Below are 18,220 nucleotides of genomic sequence, written 5' to 3'. Positions count from 1 at the left end.
GTTCGGGGCCGGGGCGGAGCGGGCGGGGGGGCGGGCACGGCAGAGCGGGGGGGCCCGGGGAGCCATGGAGCCCGTGGGACCGGTGCGGCCGGGACGGGACCGGGGCGGGATGGGGCTCCCCGGCCCCACCGGGAACTTCGTGCGGCCGCGGCGGGACGGGGGAGAAACGGGGGGAAAATGGGGAGGAGAAATTTGGGAAAAACAGGAGGAAAAACATGAGGGGGGGAAACGCGGGGGAGAAAAAAACGGGAGGGGGGAAATCACGGGAAAAACACGGGGGAAAACGGGAGGGACGGGGAGACCAGGGGGTGATGGGGATAAATGTCGGGGAGCCGGGGGGGCAGTGGGGGGGAAGGGGCTGGTGGTGGGAGTGGGACAGAGCGGGGGGAACAGGGTGAAACTGAGGGAGCTGGGAGACAGGGATGGGAGGAACGGGGCGGGGACAGGGGGAGAAATGGGAAGAAGAGGGGAAATGAGGAAATTTTTGGGGAACAGGGAGAAACGGGGGGAACAGGGAGCAAAGGGGGTGGGGAAGCAAAGGGTGTCCCCAAAACCTGGACTTGGGGGGACCCCAAGGGAGGGAATGCAGGGGATCCCAGGGTGGTGGGGGGGCTCTGGCCCCGCCGCAGGGCTGAGCCCCCGGCCCTCTCCCCAGGAGCCGTCGCTGTTCACGGTGAAGGCGCTGCTCATCCTGGACAGCCGCGGCCAGCGCCTCCTGGCCAAGGTGCAGCCCGGCCCCCCGCCTCAGTTTCCCCAGGGCACACTGCCCAGGGCCCCCCCTGCACACCCCAGCTCAGGCATCTCCCCCTGCTAAGCTGCGGGATCTCAGGGGGTCCTGGTGCTGACCTTGGGGGGTCCCAGTGGGGGTTTTGGGGGCCCCAGCACCCCCCACCCCACGCAGTGGTTGTGCTGCCAGCCCTGAACCCCATATCCCCCCAGTACTACGACGGGACCTTCCCCACAGCCAAGGAGCAGGCGGCCTTCGAGAGGAGCATCTTCAGCCAGAGCCAGCGGGCGGGGGGTGAGCGGGGGTCCCACTCAGGAATTTGATGCTGTGGGGGCACCGGGCTTGGAGCAGTGTCCCCTCTGGCACAATCCCGTGTCCCTGTGTCACCTGTCAGGTGAGATCGCCTGCCTGGAAGGACTCACGGTTGTCTACAGGAGCAGCGTCGACCTCTTCTTCTACGTGGTGGGGGGCTGCCAGGAGAATGAGGTAGGTGTGGGGGGCAGCCCCACTGACACCCCCATGGACACCCCCACTGACACCCCATTCTCCCGCAGCTGATGCTCCTGGCCGTGCTCACCTGTCTCCTCGACGCCCTCGGCCACCTCCTGCGGTGAGTCCCCGGGGCCACCCAGCCCCAAACCCGCCTGCTTCGGGTGGGGAAACTGAGGCAGGGCACAGGGAGATTGTGTGAGACCCCTGTCCCCAAGCACCCCGTGTGGGACAGGGCCAGCGCTGCTTTGGGATATGGGGGTCTGGGTCCCAGCACCTTGCACAGGACCCCAGCGCATGACTGTGACCAGGTGTGGTGACGTCTTACCTGTAGGAAGGAGGTGGAGAAGCGCTGGCTGCTGGACAACATGGAGGGGACATTCCTGGTGGTGGACGAGATCGTGGACAGGGGGTGAGCTCCTGCTGGGGGGGGCGGGAAGCACTCCACAGCACTGGGGTTGCAGGGACAGGGTGTCGCATTGTCCCCCGGGGTGCTGGGGAGGGTCAGGCCCTGTTTCGGGGTGCCAAGGAGGAGCTGGGCACTCCAGTCTGCCAACATTGCAGCAGCTCTTCCTCAAGGCTTCATCCCAGGGCAATGCACAGGGAGGGAAACTGAGGCACAGGGCAGCGACGCCCAGGGGGGTGCAGCCAGGATGGGGAGGGAGCTGTGCCCGGGGGGCCCTGCTGGGTTGCTGCCAGCACCGCGTTGCTCCGCAGGGTGATCCTGGAGAGCGACCCCCAGCAAGTGCTCCAGCGGCTGAGCCTGCGGGTGAGTGCGGCCACCCCGTCCCACAACCTTCCTCACCTTCCTCTGCCTCTCCCACCTCCTCTGCCTCTCTCCCTCACCAGACCCCAGAGCCAGCACCGTACGGCTTCGTCCTCTTCGACTACCTGGCAGGCAGCTCAGAGCGCAGGGACACAGGGGACGCTGGTAGCCGCAAATAGGCAGCACCAAGGAGGTGCAAACCCCCCCGTGCCAAAATTAAGCGCTAACAAAGGAGAAGGTTCACAGTTCCTGCTCTCTCCCAGGCAGAACCAGCCACAAATAAAGTTTTCCTCCGTGGTTTGGTGTTGAGTTTCTGTCCGCTGTGCCAGGGTGGGGGGGGTGCCCGTGCGCACGTCACCCACCAAGGCTGCACTCTGGGGGCTCTTGGGTGCGTGTTCCTTGGAGGCAGAGTGATATTTATGGGTTTTTCTGTTAATCCCCACCCTCTACAGTTTCATCATGTGCAGGCACCGCAGATCAGTGGGGACAGGCACAGGGTGTTCTGGGGCCGGTGGGAGGCTGCAGAACCCCACAGCTGGGGTGCGGGTCTGGGCGAAGTGGAGAGGAGCCCCCACCCTCTCCTTGGCCTCGGGTGACTGCAGCTGGGCACCCAAACACCACCCACCTGTGGGTGCCCGTGGGTGGGACAGTGGTGGTGCTTGCACCCACAGGTGGGCACGGCCTGCCCTGCCACATTCCCGCTACACCAGCCTATGGACCTCCCCACCCTACAGACCGTCCCCAGCCCGGGGATCCCCCTCCCCAGCCCGGGACCACCGCCGCCGCCTCTTGCGCGACGCTCCCTGACGCCGCAGCCGCAGAGCGGCTCTTGCGCGACGCTCCCTAGCGGGGCCCCGCCCACGCTGGCCACGCCTCTTATACCATACATGGTCACTCCCTGACAGCCTTGGCCCCGCCCCTCCAGAGTGTCACGCCTTGTCCAGGATGCCACGCCCCCTCCCGGACTGCGCATTCGCGATCCTGCAGCGCCACCTGCTGGCGCTCGAGTGGGAGAGATTGGGACCCCCGCACCAGGAGGCCCCGCCCTGTGGCACCCCCCCCACCTCAGCCCAGAACCCCCCTCCCCGGGACCCCCCAGTCCGGGACAGCCCTGGTCCCGCCCCCCTGAACCCTCCCAGGGATCCCCGAAATCCTGGGGCGCCTCCTCTTGAGGACTCCCCCAGTTCTAGCGAGCTCCCCCATCACAGAGGCTCCTCCCCGCTGGGAACCCCCCATTCTCGGGGAGCCCGTGTTGTGGGACACTCACTCCCCCGAGCCCCCACCCCCTCTTGAGACCCCACCCATATTTCCCACCACCCTGGGCCCCCCCAGGACAGCTCAACCCGGGACCACCCTCAATGCGTCCCTTTTCCCCCACTCCTCCTGGCTGCCCCCCAAACCCCCTCCCCACCTTCCCAGCACCCTGCGGCAACCTGGACCCCAAAGGGGCACGTCCCCCCCCAAAACACGAGTGACACCTCAAAGTCTTCCCCACACGTCCCGCCCCCCGGGACCCCTCCCTGCCCAGCTCAGCTGCAGGGGGGCCCCTGGGGGGCTCCGGGGGGCGGCGCCCCGGGCAGACGTTGATGGATGGTCTCGGCCCGGCCCGGGACCCCCCCGGAGCGGCGGGCAGGGGGAGCAGCTGGCAGAGCCGCCCGCGTCCCCCGGGGGGCTGTGCAGATGTCCCTGCAGCTGGGACCCCCCCAGCAACTTTCTGTTCACCCCCACCAGCCGCCCACCCAAGTCCCCAAAGCCCCTTCGCTCCCCTGGGCTGAGAGGGAACCCCTTGTGTCCCCATGTCCTCAAGGAGGGGACAGTCCCAGCTGTACCCCCCCACACCCCGTCCTGGATCTGTCCCCCCACAATGGGCCACAAAGGGCAGCGCTCGGTGGGGACCCCCCTCCCTCCACAAGTGCGGCTGGTGGGGCAGGGGGTGGCGGGGATCACCAGCCCCAGGGACCCCCTCAAACCAGAGGTGCCCAGAGCTTGGGCACCCCAGACAGGGTCAGATGGGCCTGGGCATGAAACTCACCCCAAAACCCACTCAGGCCCCCATCTGCTCCCCACGGGTGCCTGGGCTGGGGGGCTGTGGTCCCCAGCTGCCCCTTGGGGTGGGAACCCCGGGTGTCCCCCCACACACCCCGGGCAGCCCCAGTGCAGGAGCAGAGAACAAAGAGGAGGAGGAGGAGCGTGAAGGCCCCGCAGCCCCCGGCCATGACAGCTGGTGCCCCCCAAGTGACACGGGGACAAAGGCACCACGACAGGCGATGGGCCCTGGGACAAAGGGGCTTTGGTCCCTGGGGACCACAGGGATGGGGGGCCCTGAGCTGTCACTCAGGGGGAGTGAGGGGGACAGAGCACATGAGGACCAACCGGACCAGGGGGACAGACAGGGCTGGGGGCCACCAGCCCCCTGTCCCTGCTGGCTGGACCCCAGCACCCCAAAGCTCTGCCAGCCCCACACAAACCCCCCACGGCCACATCATCCCCAAACCCACCCTGACCCCAGTGCCAGGGGACCCCAAAATGTGCAGCTGTTCCTCTCCCCCCACCCCAAATCCCTGCCGGACTGGGTCCAGAGCACCCCTAAACCATGTCACCCCCAATTCCATGTCACCCTGCACTCAGGTCACCCCATCCCTCTCGCTCCATCCCCACCCTGGCTGGGACCCCGAGTCCATGGGGGTGTCTGGGGTGCAGGGTACCGGCTGGGGGTGACAGCCGTGCCGGGGGGTGACAGCCGTGCCGGGTGCGGCGGCACCGGGCGGGGAGGGGGATTCATTAGCGGAGGGGGGGAAGAGGTGGTTCCAGCGGCCGCCTTGATTGATGGCCCGGGCTCCATCTTGTCACCGGGTTTTGTCTCCCGGCCGGGGGAGAGAAAGGGAACGAGGAAGGAAAAAAAGCCCCCGGGGCGGGGGGGCCGCAGGGGTTGGGGTGCCCAGGGAGGGGCCCCTCGCCTGTCCCCGGGCTGTCGCGGTGATGGATGGCCCGGCCGGGGCAGCCGCGGCGCCGCAGCATCCTCAGCGGGGGGGACACAGAGCCGGAGAGCCCCGTTCTCTGGGGTTGGGGGGGCATGGGCAGCCCCAGAGATCGTGCAGGGGCTGCACGCCATGGCATGGGGCCCTCTGGCCACACAATGAGCCCCCGTTCCCCAAAACCCCCCGGCTGAGCCCCCCAGCTCATCACACCAGGGGGTGTTGCTGGACGGGGGGGTGGCTGCACACGCAGCCCCTGGTCTGCTCCCCAGAACTGAACCTTGAGGATTTTCCCCTCGACTCTTCTCTATTTTCACCCCCTGCCCTGGCTCTGGAGGAGCCCCCAAGCACCCAGAACCCCCTAGGTGGCTCGGGGGGGGGGCGCAGGCCGGCGCTCCCCCTGCACGAAGCTGTCACCCCCAGCCCCTGGTGACACATTCGTCCCCGGGTGCGCGGGGGCATCTGTCGCCCCGTTACGTTTTGTTTTAACGAGATTTAGAGCCCGTTAAGCAGCTGCAGCGTCTGCCTGCAGGAAAGCGCAGGCAGGGCCGGGGGGGGCGGGAGGGAGGGGGGGGCAGGAGGTACCAGCCCCAGCCCCTCTGCCCTGCCCAACCCCTGGAGACCTTGGGGACGCCTTCTGCTCCCTAAAAATTGGCTGAGAGAAGATTGGGAGAGGGGAGAGAGGGATGGAGGGATGCAGGGAAGGATGCAGGGATGGACGGAGGGACAAAGGGATGGAGGGACAGAGGGATGGCGGGGACAGATGGAGGGATGCAGGGATGGATGGAGGGACAGAGGGATACAGGGATGGATGGACGGTGGGGTGCACGGGACAGCCAAGGGCACCGGGGCTGGCTGGCACAGGGGACAGCCATGGGGATGGTTGGGGACAGCATGGGGGGCGCAGGGGGGGGAACTGGCCCCCCAGCTGGTGCGGCCGGAGCCGGCTCTGCTGCGCCTGGCAGCTAATTGAGTGAAATGGCTGTCAGGGATGTAATTAAAGGGGAGCGCGAGCGGTGGGGCAGGCCGCAAACAGATGGAAGGGCCCTTAATTGGTAATTAAATTCCTCCCTGGCAGGTGAGATGGAGCAGCAGCCGCGGGGGGGGGTGACACAGCCGGGGGGCTGGGGGTCCCTGTCCCCAGCTCTGCCTCATCCCTTTGTCTGCTGATTTCTGGAGAAAACCCAGTGCTGAGCCCCCACCCCGAGACCACGGTCCCCCCCTCCCACAGCCCATCAGCTGGTGACAGTCACCCAGTGTGGGGGGGACAGTCGGACAGGGTCCCGCAGGGAGCCCCAGCATTTTGGGGCGCTCCGTGCCTGGGCTTGCAGGTCCTCACGTCCCCCTGAGCCCCGCGGACCCCTCACCCCCCCACCACGCCCTCCCCGTCCCCATCCCAAGGGACAGGGACACCGGGGTGCAGGGAGGGATGGGCGGGGGGGCTGGAGACCCACGCGAGGACCTGCTGCCTTCCCCCCCCGCCCCAAACCCCGATACTGAATCGCCCAGACAAAAAGGGGTGTTTTATTTTTCTGTCATTGTGTCCCGGTAACCCGCAGATAACGGGAACAGCGACCGGCAGCGCCGCCCGGTATTTCCGGCACGATGGGACGCGGGGTGGGGGGACACACGAGGCGATATTAAAAACGGCCCCGCGCCCCCACCATAACGAAGCCCCGAAGGTGGGGGGCTTCCCTGGTACATCCCAGCGGATGAGGGGGGCGGGGGAGGCACCGCCGCCCTCCTCTTCTCCCCCTGACTCATTTAATTCCCCATCAAAGCCCCCGCGGCGCTGCCCCCCCCCGGCAGCCGTGACCCCCGGCGGGGGCTCCGGGCTCTGCCGTGACCCGCGGGGGGGCCGGGGTCAGGGCCGGGGGGCAGCGCCACGGTGGGGGGGCGTTAGTTCCAGCGGATAAAGGCGGTTTATGGCCGGGCCCCCCCGGCACCGTTTGCTCCCCCGCCGCTCGCTGTGGCGACAATGGCGCTGGTGACCCCGCGGCTGCAGGATGGGGACCCCCCGGCCCCCCAGCACCCACCGAACCCCGGGGGGACCCCTCCGCCGCTCCCAGCTCCATCCCCGGGTTACAGACACCGGTTAATTAGCCCGTTAATCACCATTAGTGGGGTAATGAGGGGCTCCCCGAAGCCGGGGCGTCTCTCTGTGACCTTCACTCGTGTCACCACCGTGGCGGTGGTGGCCCAGTGGTGGCCACATGTCGCCGAGCGCAGCTGGCACCGTGCGGGAGGGGAACGGGAGGGACCGCGGGGGGCGACACCTCCGCGGTGGGCCCGGGGATCTGCCCCATGGGCCGGGGGGGACAGGGACGGGGTCCCACAGAGTCCCGCGCCTTGCTCGGGAGACAACCGGTACCAGACCCCCCACCGTAGCCCCACGGGGGACGGGGTCCCCCGGCCCAAGGGTGCAAGAGCCCCCCCAGCCCCACAACCGGACCCCACGGGGCCAAGACCCCCAGACCCACTAGGGACAGGAGTCCCCGCGTCCCACGACCACCCGCGCTGGGGACAGATCCCCCGACTGCGCCCCCGGCCCCGCAGAGACGGGACCCCCGGGGGCGGGGGAGGAACACAGCCGGGTCCGACCAATGAGCGAGCGAAACGTCAAAGTGGGGTGGGACAAAATAAGCACAGACACCAATGGTCTGACGGAGAGGGTGTGGCCAATGCATGACGTCAGTGGGTGTGGCGGGCCCCGCCCAAAAGATGCGGGGGGGCTCCAGCCACGCCCAGCCCAGTATGTTCCAGTACAGCCCAGTACTGCCCGGCTGACGGGAATGGATGGGGGCGGCGGTGCGGGGGGGGGGGTGATTAATGGGGACCATCGCTCACTGTCCGGTGGGGACAGGGGGGCCCCCCCAGCGCGGCGATAACGAGCGGCAGGAATAATGAGCGGTGTCACTCCACTTTTCATGGTGATGGAAAGTCATTACCGGCGTCACCGGCGGCGACAAGCGGCCATGAATCAACTGCTCTGCTATGAAATTAAAATCGAATTGCCCACCCCCCCGTCACCCCACTGCAATCCCCCCCCAAACAAGGGCTTTTGGCCCTGGGGGGTGGCTCTGTCTACCGGCAGGGAGACCCCCCCCCGGTGAGGCCACCCCAAGGACAAGGGTCCCTTGTCCCCAGGGTCACCCTGCAGCCCCCCAGGGACCGGCGCAGAGCTGTGGGTTCTGGGGCTCCTCAACCTCCCCCCAAAGAAGTCAAACCCTGCAGAGAACAGCGAGATCGAGGGGGGGGGTAGAACTTTGCCTTTATTCAACACCATCCACCCCCCAGCGAGGCCACGGCACCGCTACCAGCACCACAGGGCTGTAAATGGGGAGGGGAAATGGAGGGCAGGACCCCCTGTGGGTGCCAGTTCTGGGGGGGCTCACAGAGAGACCCCCATCAGGTTCACCGGCCGGCCACCGTAGCGCTTGGAGATGTCCTCCTCGATCTGCACAACAAAGCTGGGGGTCAGGGGGTGTGGGGAGCCAAGGGGGACCTTGGGGGGGGTCCAACCCCCCCCTTACCAGCTTCTGCAGCTCCTTGGTCTTCTCCAGCAGCCGGTCGAGCTGCGGCTCCAGCGTCCCCTGCTCGGCCAGGGCCTCGTGCCGCTTCTGCCCCATGGCCGCCCCCTTGGCCAGCAGCAGCTCCGCCTGCCGCAGCCGCTGCCGCAGCCCCTCGCTCACCCGCTCCACGTACCTGCAGGGGGTCCCTGTCACCCCCATTGTCACCTTGCTGTCACCCCCACCCCGGGACACCCGCCCCATAGAGCCCCACGCTTCCCCTCCAGCCCTGACCCCCCATTTTTGCGCCCCGCGAGTGAGGACCTGGGGGAGGCGAGGATGATGAAGAGGTGCTGCAGGCTGCGGGCGCAGAGCCGGCCCAGCAGCGCCCGGGTGCTGGCCAGGAGGGCGCCCACACGGGCGCTGGTCTGGCCCTGCAGCGCGGGGGGGGCCAGTTGGAACTGGCTGACGGCCACCACGTCGGCCTCCTCCTCCATCTCCACCAGGCGCTGGGACAGGAACAGCTCCAGCTGCGGGGACAGGGCAGGGGACGCTCCGGAACGGCCGCTGGGGCAGCAGGATGGCGGCAGAGCCGCTCCAGCCCCGGCTGCTGTGTCGGACCCACCTCCATGAGCTCGTCGATGAACTGGCTGCGGGTCTCGGTGTGTTCCAGAAGCGTCAGGGCGTCCGAGCCACAGGCGACCCCCTCGGGCACTGGGGATGAGTAGGGGGGTCAGCGGGGCCAGGGAGGACCCGCACGGCTCAGACAGTCTGGTCGTACCCCCCCACCCACCCCCGCCCGCTCAGGGGGCTCAGCATCACCCCATGGTGCCATTTCGGGGGGTCCCCAATGAGCTTTTCACAGAATAACAGGATAGTTTGGGTTGGGACCTTCCCAGCTCCCCCAGTGCCCCCCTGCCATGAGCAGGGACATCTTCACCAGCTCAGGTTGCTCAGAGCCCCGTCCAGCCTGGCCTGGGATGTCTCAGGGATGGTTCATCCACCACCTCTCTGGCCAACCTGGGCCAGGCTCTCATCACCCTCAGGGACAACAATTTCTCCCCTCCTTTAGTTTAAAACCATCACTCCTTGTCCTGTCACAACAGGCCCTGCTCAAAAGTCTGTCTCCATCTTTCTTATAAGCCCCCTTTAAGTACTTTGTGCCCAGCTGGGGTGCCTGGGGCCACTGCAGGCAGGGAGGGGGTGGTACAGGCAGGTGGGTGCAGCCTGTCACCCATTGGGACCCCCCGTCCCCTCTCGGCCACGCTCACCCTCGGTACCGGCCTCCAGCACCGTGATCTGCACCTCCTCACTTTCCCCATCTCCCCAGTCGATGGTGTCCTCCTGCTGCGAAAAAAAAGGCCACCCTGTGAGATGGGAGGGCACGGGACAACCCCATGTCCCCAGCCTGGTCCCCAGCTCCCGGGACCACACAGTCACACACCTGGGGACTGGGCTCCAGTGTGATCCCCCAGTCGATCTCCTCGCCGGGGGCTCCCCCGTCAGCAGCGGCACCATCACCCCCAGCGCTGGGCTCCAGCGTGAAGTCCCCCCAGTCGATCTGTGGCGAGAAGGACGACGGATCCCCCCAAAAATCCAGGGACAAATAGCCAAACCCCGCCTGGCACGGCCCCCCAACCCCCGTCGTACCGCGTCATCCTTCGGCTGCTCCGGCTGCTCCTGCAGCTCCGGCCGCTCCACGCGCAGCGGCTGCAGCCCCGTCCGCCACTCGTACACGGTCGTGTTGCCCCTGGCCCCAACGTGCCGCACCAGGGGCACCACCCGCTCCGAGGGGCTGGCAGGGGACAGCAGAGCATGGGGACCCCCGTGCGTGGGGAGCGGGGACCTGGGGGTCTGTCCCCGTGCCCCCACACCCACCTCTCGCACACAAACTCCACGCAGGCCTGGTACAGCTCGATGGCCTCGCCGAGCGCGCTGGCGCCCGCCCCGATCTCCGACAGCAGCGACGGCAGGTCCTTCACCAAGGCCAGCAGCTCCTGGCGCACGTTGTCACCCTGGGGACACAGCAGGGATGTGTCAGGGCAGGGACACCGGCAGCTAAATGCTCCCTGGGGCAGCAGAGCTTGCAGAGCTGGATGCGGGCAGGATGGGGACAGAGCCGTGTGGGGTCACCCTACACCCCCCAGCCCCTCCCGCTGTAATGTGGCACTGTGGGGACATCACAGGGGACACAGGGTCTCAGCTGGACCCCCGGTGGGACTCACGGCGATGCCGTACTGCTTGCAGGAGGCGAAGAAGCGCTCGCGCAGCTCGGCCGCCCGCAGCTGGCACTCCTCCTCGCGGCGCGCGAAGTCCCGCTGCGCCTGCTGGCACCCGCGGATCCGCTTCCGCAGCGACGGGATCTCGTAGCTGATGCTGCGCACCAGGAGGCTGGCGAGCTCGGCTGCGGGAGGGGGCTCAGAGGTCAAGCCAGCCCCCCCACGAGACCTTCGGGGTGCCCTGGGCACCTCGGCTGCTGTCTCGGCCACAGGGCAGAGCCAGCTCGGGGTCCCCGCCCCGGTGGGATGTGGCACATCCTGCCCCTCTCCCTGCCCACCCCATCCTCACCCCAATTTTGGGACCGAAAGCCACGCCCCAGGCCCCCCCAGGGCTCCTTGCAGCCTCACCCAGGTAGGTGTTCTCCTTCTCGTAGAGGGACACGATCTCCTGCCAGTCCTGGGGACGGGGACAGTGAGGGTGGGGGAGGCTGCGAACACTCGGGCCACCCCCCCAGGACCCCCACCCCATCCTCACCTTCATGCGCTGGGACGAGTAATGTCCAAAGAGGTTTTTGCTGGAGGCCTCAGTGCCCTTGAGGATCTCCACGATGCGCAGGCAGTGGAAATAGTGCAGGTCTGCAGGCGGGGGGGGACATATGGCCACTGGGGTGTCACCGGGGGGTCACCAGTACCACCAGTTCACCCCAGTGCCACTGACTTGCCACGTCCTCCTCACTGGGGGAGGTTCTCAGAACCAAACCCTGGGGATCAGGCTCCCGGTGTGACCCCGGTGCCCGTGTCCCAGCACTCCGGGCCCCCCCACACTCACAGGCCCCCGCCAGCAGCTGCTTGATCTCCGGGTGCTCCGGCATGTCCCCCATGGCCGCGTCGATCCTCCGGCGGATGTCCTGCGCGCGGCTCTGCCATCGCAGGCTGCAGTGCCTCCTGTCCACCAGCCAGTCTGCCGAGGGGACACGGAGGGAAACTGGGGGGTCAGGGGTGGCCCCCCCGGCGCTCCCCGTCCCCACCGAGCAGAGGGACAAACGCCGGGATGAAGCCCCGGCTCCATCCGCGGGGCTGGGAGGGGCTGGAGGGGACGGGGGGGTCACCGCGCTGGTGACAACACCCCACGGCACCCGGGGGGGCGGCGCTGGGGCCGGTGACAAAAGTGACAAAGCCCCCGGGACAGAAGGACACGAGTGACGGTGCCACCTCCTCCCGCCCCTCCCAGGGGGCTCCTGCACGGGGGTGCCCGGGCCGGGGGGGCCGTACCCAGGAGTTTGCCGGTCTGGATGTCGATGGGCACGTTCTGGATGTCCTGGGGAGGGACCTGCGGGGACCGGGACGTGGCGGGAGCGGCGGGACCGGGCCGGGACTCCTGCAACCCCACCGCCCGGGCCCGGCCTGTCCCCGCTGGGCCCGTTCCCCGCTCCTCCCGCCCGGGCCCGGCTGGTCCGGGTCCCGGTCCCGGTCCCGGTCCCGGTCCCGGTCCCGGTTCCCGGTCCCCACCTGCATGCCGCCGGCCGCAGCTGCGCTTCCGCTTTCTACCGCACTGCCCCACCTCAGCCAATCCCCGGGCGCAGCCACTGCCACTCACCCAATCAAAACGCCCTCCGTCCAACGAATCCCGCCTTCTTGCGAATCAGAAAGGAGCGATGTGCTGGCAGCGCCACGTGCGGGCGCTTCGATTGGCTGGAAGGACGCAGGGGGAGGAGCGGTGCTGTCCAATCGGAACGGGCTGAGGGGCGGGAACGGGGGGCGCCGCGCACGCATGCGCAGTGCAGCCGATCATGGGGTGGGGGGCTCCGATCCCGATCCGGGATACCCCGTGTGTCCCCCCGCGGAACCGGGATCCCACGCGGACCCACCTGCGGGGACCAGCCCCCCCGGGGTACCCCCCGAACGGGGAGCAGCCGCTTCCAGCCCCCGGGAACATCACCTCCCGGGGGGTGTCACGCAGGTGCCACCAGCCCCGAGCCAGCGCGTCCCCGTGGGCGACGTCCTGGCGTGGGGACGAGGTGGCGGCTCCTCCTCCGGCCCTCACGGCATCACCCCGTCCCTGGGGCTGGTGGCCGTGGGGCAGCGTGGGGACAGCGTGGGGACAGTGGGTGCCCGCGGTGCAGGAGCCGCTCCCGCCGCCCCGATCCCGCCGGAGTCACCGGTGCCACGACCTGCCCTGGAGGGCGGTGACCTCGCCCGGTGACACCGGTGACCGCGGGTCCCGCCGCGCTGGGGCTCAGCCCCGGGTTCCCCCGTCATGAATATTCACCGAGCGCTGGCCCGGCCCCGTGTTTGCTCACCGAGGGTTTGGCCGCGGGTTCACCTTGACGGGAGCGCCCACGGCAGCCGCAGGTACGCGGCACCTGCCCCGGAGCCCCCGGGACCCCCAGGAACCCCCTGGACCCCCAGGAAACCCCGGGACCCCCAGGCTGGGTGGCCACAGGTACAGGGTCCTGTGGTGGGGAGCGAGACCTGGGGTCACAGCCACGGTTTGGTGACCTGGCTTTGGGACAAGGAGGGGACAGGTGGTGGCACGGTGAGCGTGGGGGACACAGCAAACCAGCGCAGGGGGCCACCAGCCGCCTTCTCTAGGGTGGTGGCCCAAGTCTTGGTGTCCTTGTCCCCTTTGTCTCGCACCTGAAAGCGACGCCGGAGGCACCACCCAGGAGGAGCTGGGGCTGTGGGGCAGTCAGGGCTGAGTGACATGGGACATGGAGCTGGGAGGGGGTCGGGATGGGAGGGATCCCCCCATGGTCACTGCCCGCTGCGTTCAGGAGCCGCTGTCCCTGCCCAGCGCCACCACCCCCACTCCGGGGCCACCATCCCTTTCCCGGATCACCAGGGTCCCCCTAATGCTGCTGCCTGTCCCTGCCAGAAGAAACCCCCGACCTGGGGGGCAGCAGTGACCCCCCCGTGGGGACCCCGACACCTCCCGGCTCCCACCTGCCGCCCAGTTCCTGTTCCTGGTTGTTACTGGGTGCCCTCCCTGCCCCGCTACCCATGGCTGATCCGGCACCTCCCGGCGGTGCCGCAGCCTTTGCCCCGGGCTCACCAGCGCCCAACATCCCCCCTGGGTAAATCTGGGTGCTCCTGTCCTGGGCCCCCCACAGCCCCGCCATGGTCCCCGCTGGATTGTCACCCAGTGTCCCTTGTCCGTCCGCACTGGCGGGGCCAAGGGACCCCCCAGCGGGTCGGTGACCCCGGCTCGGTTGCAGGGCGCGGTGGCGATGGCTGAGAGCCACGGCTGGTGGAAGCTGACGTTCCTGCGGAAGCGCCGGTCGGTGCCCACCGTGCTGTACGAGAGCCCCGACAGCCACGGCGCCGGGGACACCGCCGAGGGGACGGGCGAGGGGGGGCCCCCCGGCTACGCCGCCCGCCTGGAGAAGATCGTGGACAAGAGCACCAAGGGCAAACACGTCAAGGTGTCCAACTCGGGGCGCTTCAAGGAGAAGAAGAAGGTGCGGGCAACGCTGGCCGAGCACCCCAACCTGTGCGGCGCCGGCGAGCAGGAGGACAAATGACCCATCGACACCCCCTGCGCCCCCCCCGGGGCCGCCGGACCTTGGAGAACAGGCTCGGAATGGAGTTTATTTTGGGGAGAAGCCAGGATGCTGTTTAATCATAGCCCCCCCAGGGCAGGGGGAGCACTGGGGAGCGGGACCCCCCTGCAGTGACTGGTTTGTACTGGGATGAGGATGCTCAGCCCCGCTTGGTCACTGCGCCGTGTCCCCCAGCCTGACCCCCCCTGGGGGTGACACTGTGACAGGGGCTGGAGTGACCCCAGGGGGGGCCGGGGCCTTCGGGCAGCTCTCACCACGGCTGCTAATTAACTGTTGTTAATAAACCAAGGCTGGAGGCAAAGGCAGCTCAGGGACGCCGGGGGACACAGTGCCAGCCCCCACCAACACAGGGGACCCCTGGCATCGCGGGGGGGACACGGGGGTGGCGTCCCCAGTGCCACCAGCCCGGGGTGTCCCAGTGTCCCCCCAGCGCAGGGTGCGGCCGTGGCCCAGCCGCCACTTCCCTGCTCTGACAAAAGCCACACGGTGCCAAGTGCCGGAGTCCAGGAACCCGGTGCCAGGCCCCCCCCCCCGCCCCCGCCCTGTTTGCTCACAACCTGCTCTTTGTCCCGGGCTGGCAGCGCCGGAGGATCCTCCCGGGAGGGACGGGGGGGACGCGGGGACAGGAGCTTCTGTGGCAGCCGGTGCCTGTTGGCTCCTCTGTGCCCATCGCGGTGACATCTGGGCTCCGGGGCGGGGGGGACACCTGGCTGTGCCACCACCCCCAGCCCCTTCCCGGGACACCCACCTGTCACCCTGCGCTGTCCCCTTGAGGTGACACCCACCTGCCCCACCACAGTGGCTGTTGTCAAGGGATGAGACCGAGGCCACCGAGCGAGTCTGTGACAGTGGCATGAGGTGTGTGACACCCCCCACGGCCACCTAACTCAGCTCCCCCCATCCCGGGGACAACAGTCTGGCCCCAAACCGCTCAATATTAACCCAAACCCACTGCACGCTTCGTGCTGATCGGGATTTATTCTTTCCAAGCTCAGGTAGCGGGGGGGACACGGGGAGCGGCGCCACCGACCCCCAAAGGAGCAGGCTGAGGGTCGGGGTGCAACCAGCCACGGGTGACACGGTGGTGACAATAAAGCTGCAATTCAATAAGTTATCGCAGGGAAGGGTGGCACTTGGGTTATTGCACAGACGAGCATGTCAAACGGTTCTGGCTCAAACACGATGCACGACACAGCGGGACACGGGTGGGGGGCGCTGGGGTCCTTGATTCCTCCACAGTCATTAACATGATTAATTAAGCACGAGCAGCACTGGGAGCCGTCACTCCCCATGTGCAGATGGTCCCTGGGACCCCCAAGGGAGCAGCGGGGGGAGCTGAGGGTCCTTGGGGCTGGACCTGGACCCCTCAGCACCCCCGGAGCTCAGTGTGTGTTGGGAGGGGGACACAGCGAGGCCACCCCATCCCCCGGGGGTCACAGGGGACAGGCTTTGGCACAGGGGACGCTCCGGATCGGTGGCACCGGTGGCCTCACGGGGCCAAGCGCTCGAAGACCCACTCGCCCTCCCCGCGGTGCGTCATGTCCCCCGGGGGGGCCGTGCCGTCCCGCAGGCGCCGGAACACGATGCGGTCGTGCAGGCGGTTGGTTTGGCCCTGCCAGAACTCCACCACCTCGGGCTGCACGACGTAACCCCCCCTGGGCACAGAAACACGCGGGTTCAGCGGGGGCGACACCCACCCATGGGTGGGCAGCGCCCGCAGCCCCCGGGGCTCACCAGTACGGCGGCTTCGGCACCGCGGTGTCCCGGTACCGCTCCTCCAGCTCCGTGTTCTTCTGCCTTAAATACTGCGGGGATGGGAGACGGTGGTGAGTGCGGGGGGTGACACACAGGGATGGGGACGCGGGGACACGCGGGATGGGGACATGGGGACACACTCACCTGGCGGTCGGGGATGACGGTGCTCTGCTGGCTCACCACGGCCCCGATCTGGCTGCTCCTGGGGCGCGAGTGGAAATACCGCTCCGATTCCTCCTCCGGCAGCCGCCGCACCGAACCCTCGATCCGCACCTGGGACGGGCACCCGGGGTTGGGGGGCTCCTCCTCAAGGAACTGCTCCCCATTCCTTTGGCTTTTCCACCCCAAAATGCAGACACCCCCCATTCCATCCCATCCCATCCCATCCCATCCCATCCCATCCCATCCCATCCCATCCCATCCCATCCCATCCCCAGGGGTTGGGACCCAGTGAGCGTGACCCCCACCCAAACATGAGCCCCACCCAAACGTGACCCCCACCCAAACGTGACCCTCACCCAAACGTGACCCCCACCCAAACGTGACCCCCACCCAAACGTGACCCTCACCCAAACGTGACCCCCACCCAAACGTGACCCTCACCCAAACGTGACCCTCACCCAAACGTGACCCCCACCCAAACGTGACTCTCACCCAAACATGACCCTCACCCAAACGTGACCCCCACCCAAACGTGACCCTCATCCAAATGTGACCCCCACTCAAACATGACCCCCACCCAAACGTGAGCCCCATCCCATGCGGGAGCAGCTGCTGCCTGACACCGTCCCCAGGGTCGGACCAGGGTCCCTCTGCCCCCCCCACAGCCCCGGGACACCAACTCACCTGTCGGTGGAGGGGCTCCCAGTAAAAGACGAGCGAAGCGAAGGGGTTGGAGTCCTGGGGGGTGGGAGAGTGAGGACAGAGCTGTCACCAAACCGCTTCGAAAATCACAAAAATCCCACATTTTGCGGCGGCAGAGCCTCGACCCAGCCCAGGGCTGCAAAGGGGCTGGGAAGCTGCTGTTCCCCATGGGGATCCCCCAGCCCCCCGGGACCCCCAGCCCTCACCAGCTCCTTGCCCTTGCGGCTCTCGTGGTTGGTGAAGAAGCGGAACCCGTCCTGGCCGAAGCCCTTCAGCAGCACCATGCGGGCCGAGGGCTTCCCGTCCCTGCGGGAGAAGGCGGTGACAGGGTTGTCCCCCCTCATGGTGGCCAGAAACCCCCCCGTGTCCCCCCAGGGCTCACCTGGTGCAGGTGGCCAAGCACATGGCATTGGGCTCCCCGATGTCCGGACACCCCGCGGCCTCCTGGAACCAGACCCCGAACTGCTGGATGGGGTCACGGGAGGCCAAGTGCTGCTCCTCGAAGGCCTGGGGGGAACACGGGGGACACTGTAAAGGGGGGAACAGCCTTTGGGGGGTCACAACGGGGTCAAGGGCACGGTCAGTGCAGGGTGACCTCAGCACTGGGGGTGCAACGAGGAGGGGGCACCCCGGGTTTTGGGGGCACAGGCAGCAGGAAAGTGGGGTCACCACAGCCCTTGGGGACAGCCTGGGGTGCCACCGCAGCTCCGGGATCGCCACCAGCAGGATGGGGGCGTCACCCCAGCCCTTGGGGACAGCGGGGGGCCACCCCAGCCCCAGAACATAGCCAGGGGGCCCCGCTCGACCCTCGACCCCCCCCCGGCCCCCGGTCCCACCTCCACGTCCCCCCGGTAGCTCTTTCGCAGCGGCCCCAGGTCCATCGCGGCGGCGGCGACGGGACCCGGCGGAGCCAAACCGCGCGGCCACCCTGGGGGCGGGGCGAATCACAGCCACGCCCCCCCAACAGCCAATTGGAAGCGGCGAAGCGCGCTCTCGCAAGGAGGGGTGTGGAGCGCTGCCAGCCGATTGGAGGGGCTGAGTGGGCGGGACGCCGACACCCGGAAGTGGTGTCAAGGCTGTAAACAAGCACATGGAGGGGCTCTTAAAGGGACAGCGACCCCGGAGGCGGGAGAGGGGGACGGGAAGGGCGGGGGACAGGGACGAGAAGGCGGGGCACTGAGGGGACAGGGACTCGGGGACCAGGCCAGCCAGGATTTACCTCCGGCGACTCAATTTATTCTGCAAATAAACCTCCCGGATGGGTCCGAACCGGCCGAGCGGTTACAGGGAACAGAGTCGAAAACAAAAATAATCAAGTCACAAAATGCAGAAAACAACCTCGGGCAGTTACAACTA

The 18,220-nt window shown here is 67.9% G+C and overlaps 4 protein-coding genes and 1 long non-coding RNA gene across 9 annotated transcripts; 2 read left to right on the top strand and 3 right to left on the bottom strand.

Annotated features, from left to right (window-relative positions):
• Positions 1-25: 25 nt before the first annotated feature.
• Positions 26-2,279, top strand: COPZ2 (COPI coat complex subunit zeta 2). Of its 2 annotated transcripts, XM_065039730.1 has the most exons (8): positions 26-82; positions 656-724; positions 940-1,021; positions 1,122-1,213; positions 1,282-1,337; positions 1,551-1,628; positions 1,934-1,985; positions 2,066-2,279. In XM_065039730.1, the coding sequence occupies exons 1-8, from the start codon at positions 65-67 to the stop codon at positions 2,159-2,161; spliced, it is 543 nt and encodes a 180-aa protein (XP_064895802.1). In that variant the 5' UTR covers positions 26-64; the 3' UTR covers positions 2,162-2,279. The 2 variants fall into 2 exon arrangements, with proteins under 2 accessions (XP_064895802.1, XP_064895801.1); XM_065039729.1 differs by lacking the exon at positions 26-82 and having other exon boundaries at positions 534-724.
• Positions 718-2,159, bottom strand: LOC135576154 (uncharacterized). Its single transcript, XR_010467773.1, has 3 exons — positions 2,022-2,159; positions 1,545-1,599; positions 718-1,197 (listed from the first exon to the last, which is right to left on the bottom strand). It is a non-coding gene; the product is annotated as an uncharacterized LOC135576154 (long non-coding RNA).
• Positions 2,280-8,208: 5,929 nt separating the features above from the next.
• CDK5RAP3 (CDK5 regulatory subunit associated protein 3) lies at positions 8,209-12,289 on the bottom strand. Of its 2 annotated transcripts, none has more exons than XM_065039708.1 (14): positions 12,195-12,289; positions 11,958-12,015; positions 11,515-11,646; positions 11,221-11,321; positions 11,094-11,142; positions 10,692-10,870; positions 10,345-10,481; positions 10,117-10,261; positions 9,911-10,027; positions 9,738-9,813; positions 9,092-9,180; positions 8,791-8,996; positions 8,491-8,662; positions 8,209-8,414 (listed from the first exon to the last, which is right to left on the bottom strand). In XM_065039708.1, exons 1-14 carry the CDS (start codon positions 12,198-12,200, stop codon positions 8,349-8,351), a joined length of 1,533 nt encoding a protein of 510 aa, XP_064895780.1. In that variant the 5' UTR covers positions 12,201-12,289; the 3' UTR covers positions 8,209-8,348. The 2 variants fall into 2 exon arrangements, with proteins under 2 accessions (XP_064895780.1, XP_064895781.1); XM_065039709.1 differs by having other exon boundaries at positions 9,738-9,810.
• Positions 12,290-12,450: 161 nt separating this feature from the next.
• PRR15L (proline rich 15 like) lies at positions 12,451-15,359 on the top strand. Of its 3 annotated transcripts, none has more exons than XM_005508231.4 (2): positions 12,451-13,221; positions 13,901-15,359. In XM_005508231.4, the coding sequence occupies exons 1-2, from the start codon at positions 12,943-12,945 to the stop codon at positions 14,204-14,206; spliced, it is 585 nt and encodes a 194-aa protein (XP_005508288.3). In that variant the 5' UTR covers positions 12,451-12,942; the 3' UTR covers positions 14,207-15,359. The 3 variants fall into 3 exon arrangements, with proteins under 3 accessions (XP_005508288.3, XP_021151251.2, XP_005508289.3); XM_021295576.2 differs by having other exon boundaries at positions 12,456-13,037; XM_005508232.3 differs by having other exon boundaries at positions 12,456-13,128.
• PNPO (pyridoxamine 5'-phosphate oxidase) lies at positions 15,205-17,859 on the bottom strand. The gene is made up of 7 exons (XM_065039718.1): positions 17,701-17,859; positions 17,247-17,371; positions 17,071-17,170; positions 16,847-16,900; positions 16,145-16,273; positions 15,980-16,050; positions 15,205-15,900 (listed from the first exon to the last, which is right to left on the bottom strand). Exons 1-7 carry the CDS (start codon positions 17,743-17,745, stop codon positions 15,735-15,737), a joined length of 690 nt encoding a protein of 229 aa, XP_064895790.1. The 5' UTR covers positions 17,746-17,859; the 3' UTR covers positions 15,205-15,734.
• Positions 17,860-18,220: the final 361 nt, after the last annotated feature.

This window comes from Columba livia, chromosome 23 (genome assembly GCF_036013475.1).
Source record: "Columba livia isolate bColLiv1 breed racing homer chromosome 23, bColLiv1.pat.W.v2, whole genome shotgun sequence".
Taxonomy (NCBI): Eukaryota; Metazoa; Chordata; class Aves; order Columbiformes; family Columbidae; genus Columba; species Columba livia.
The sequence above is the reverse complement of the archived record's forward strand: the minus strand, read 5'-3'. Positions and strand labels throughout refer to the sequence as shown.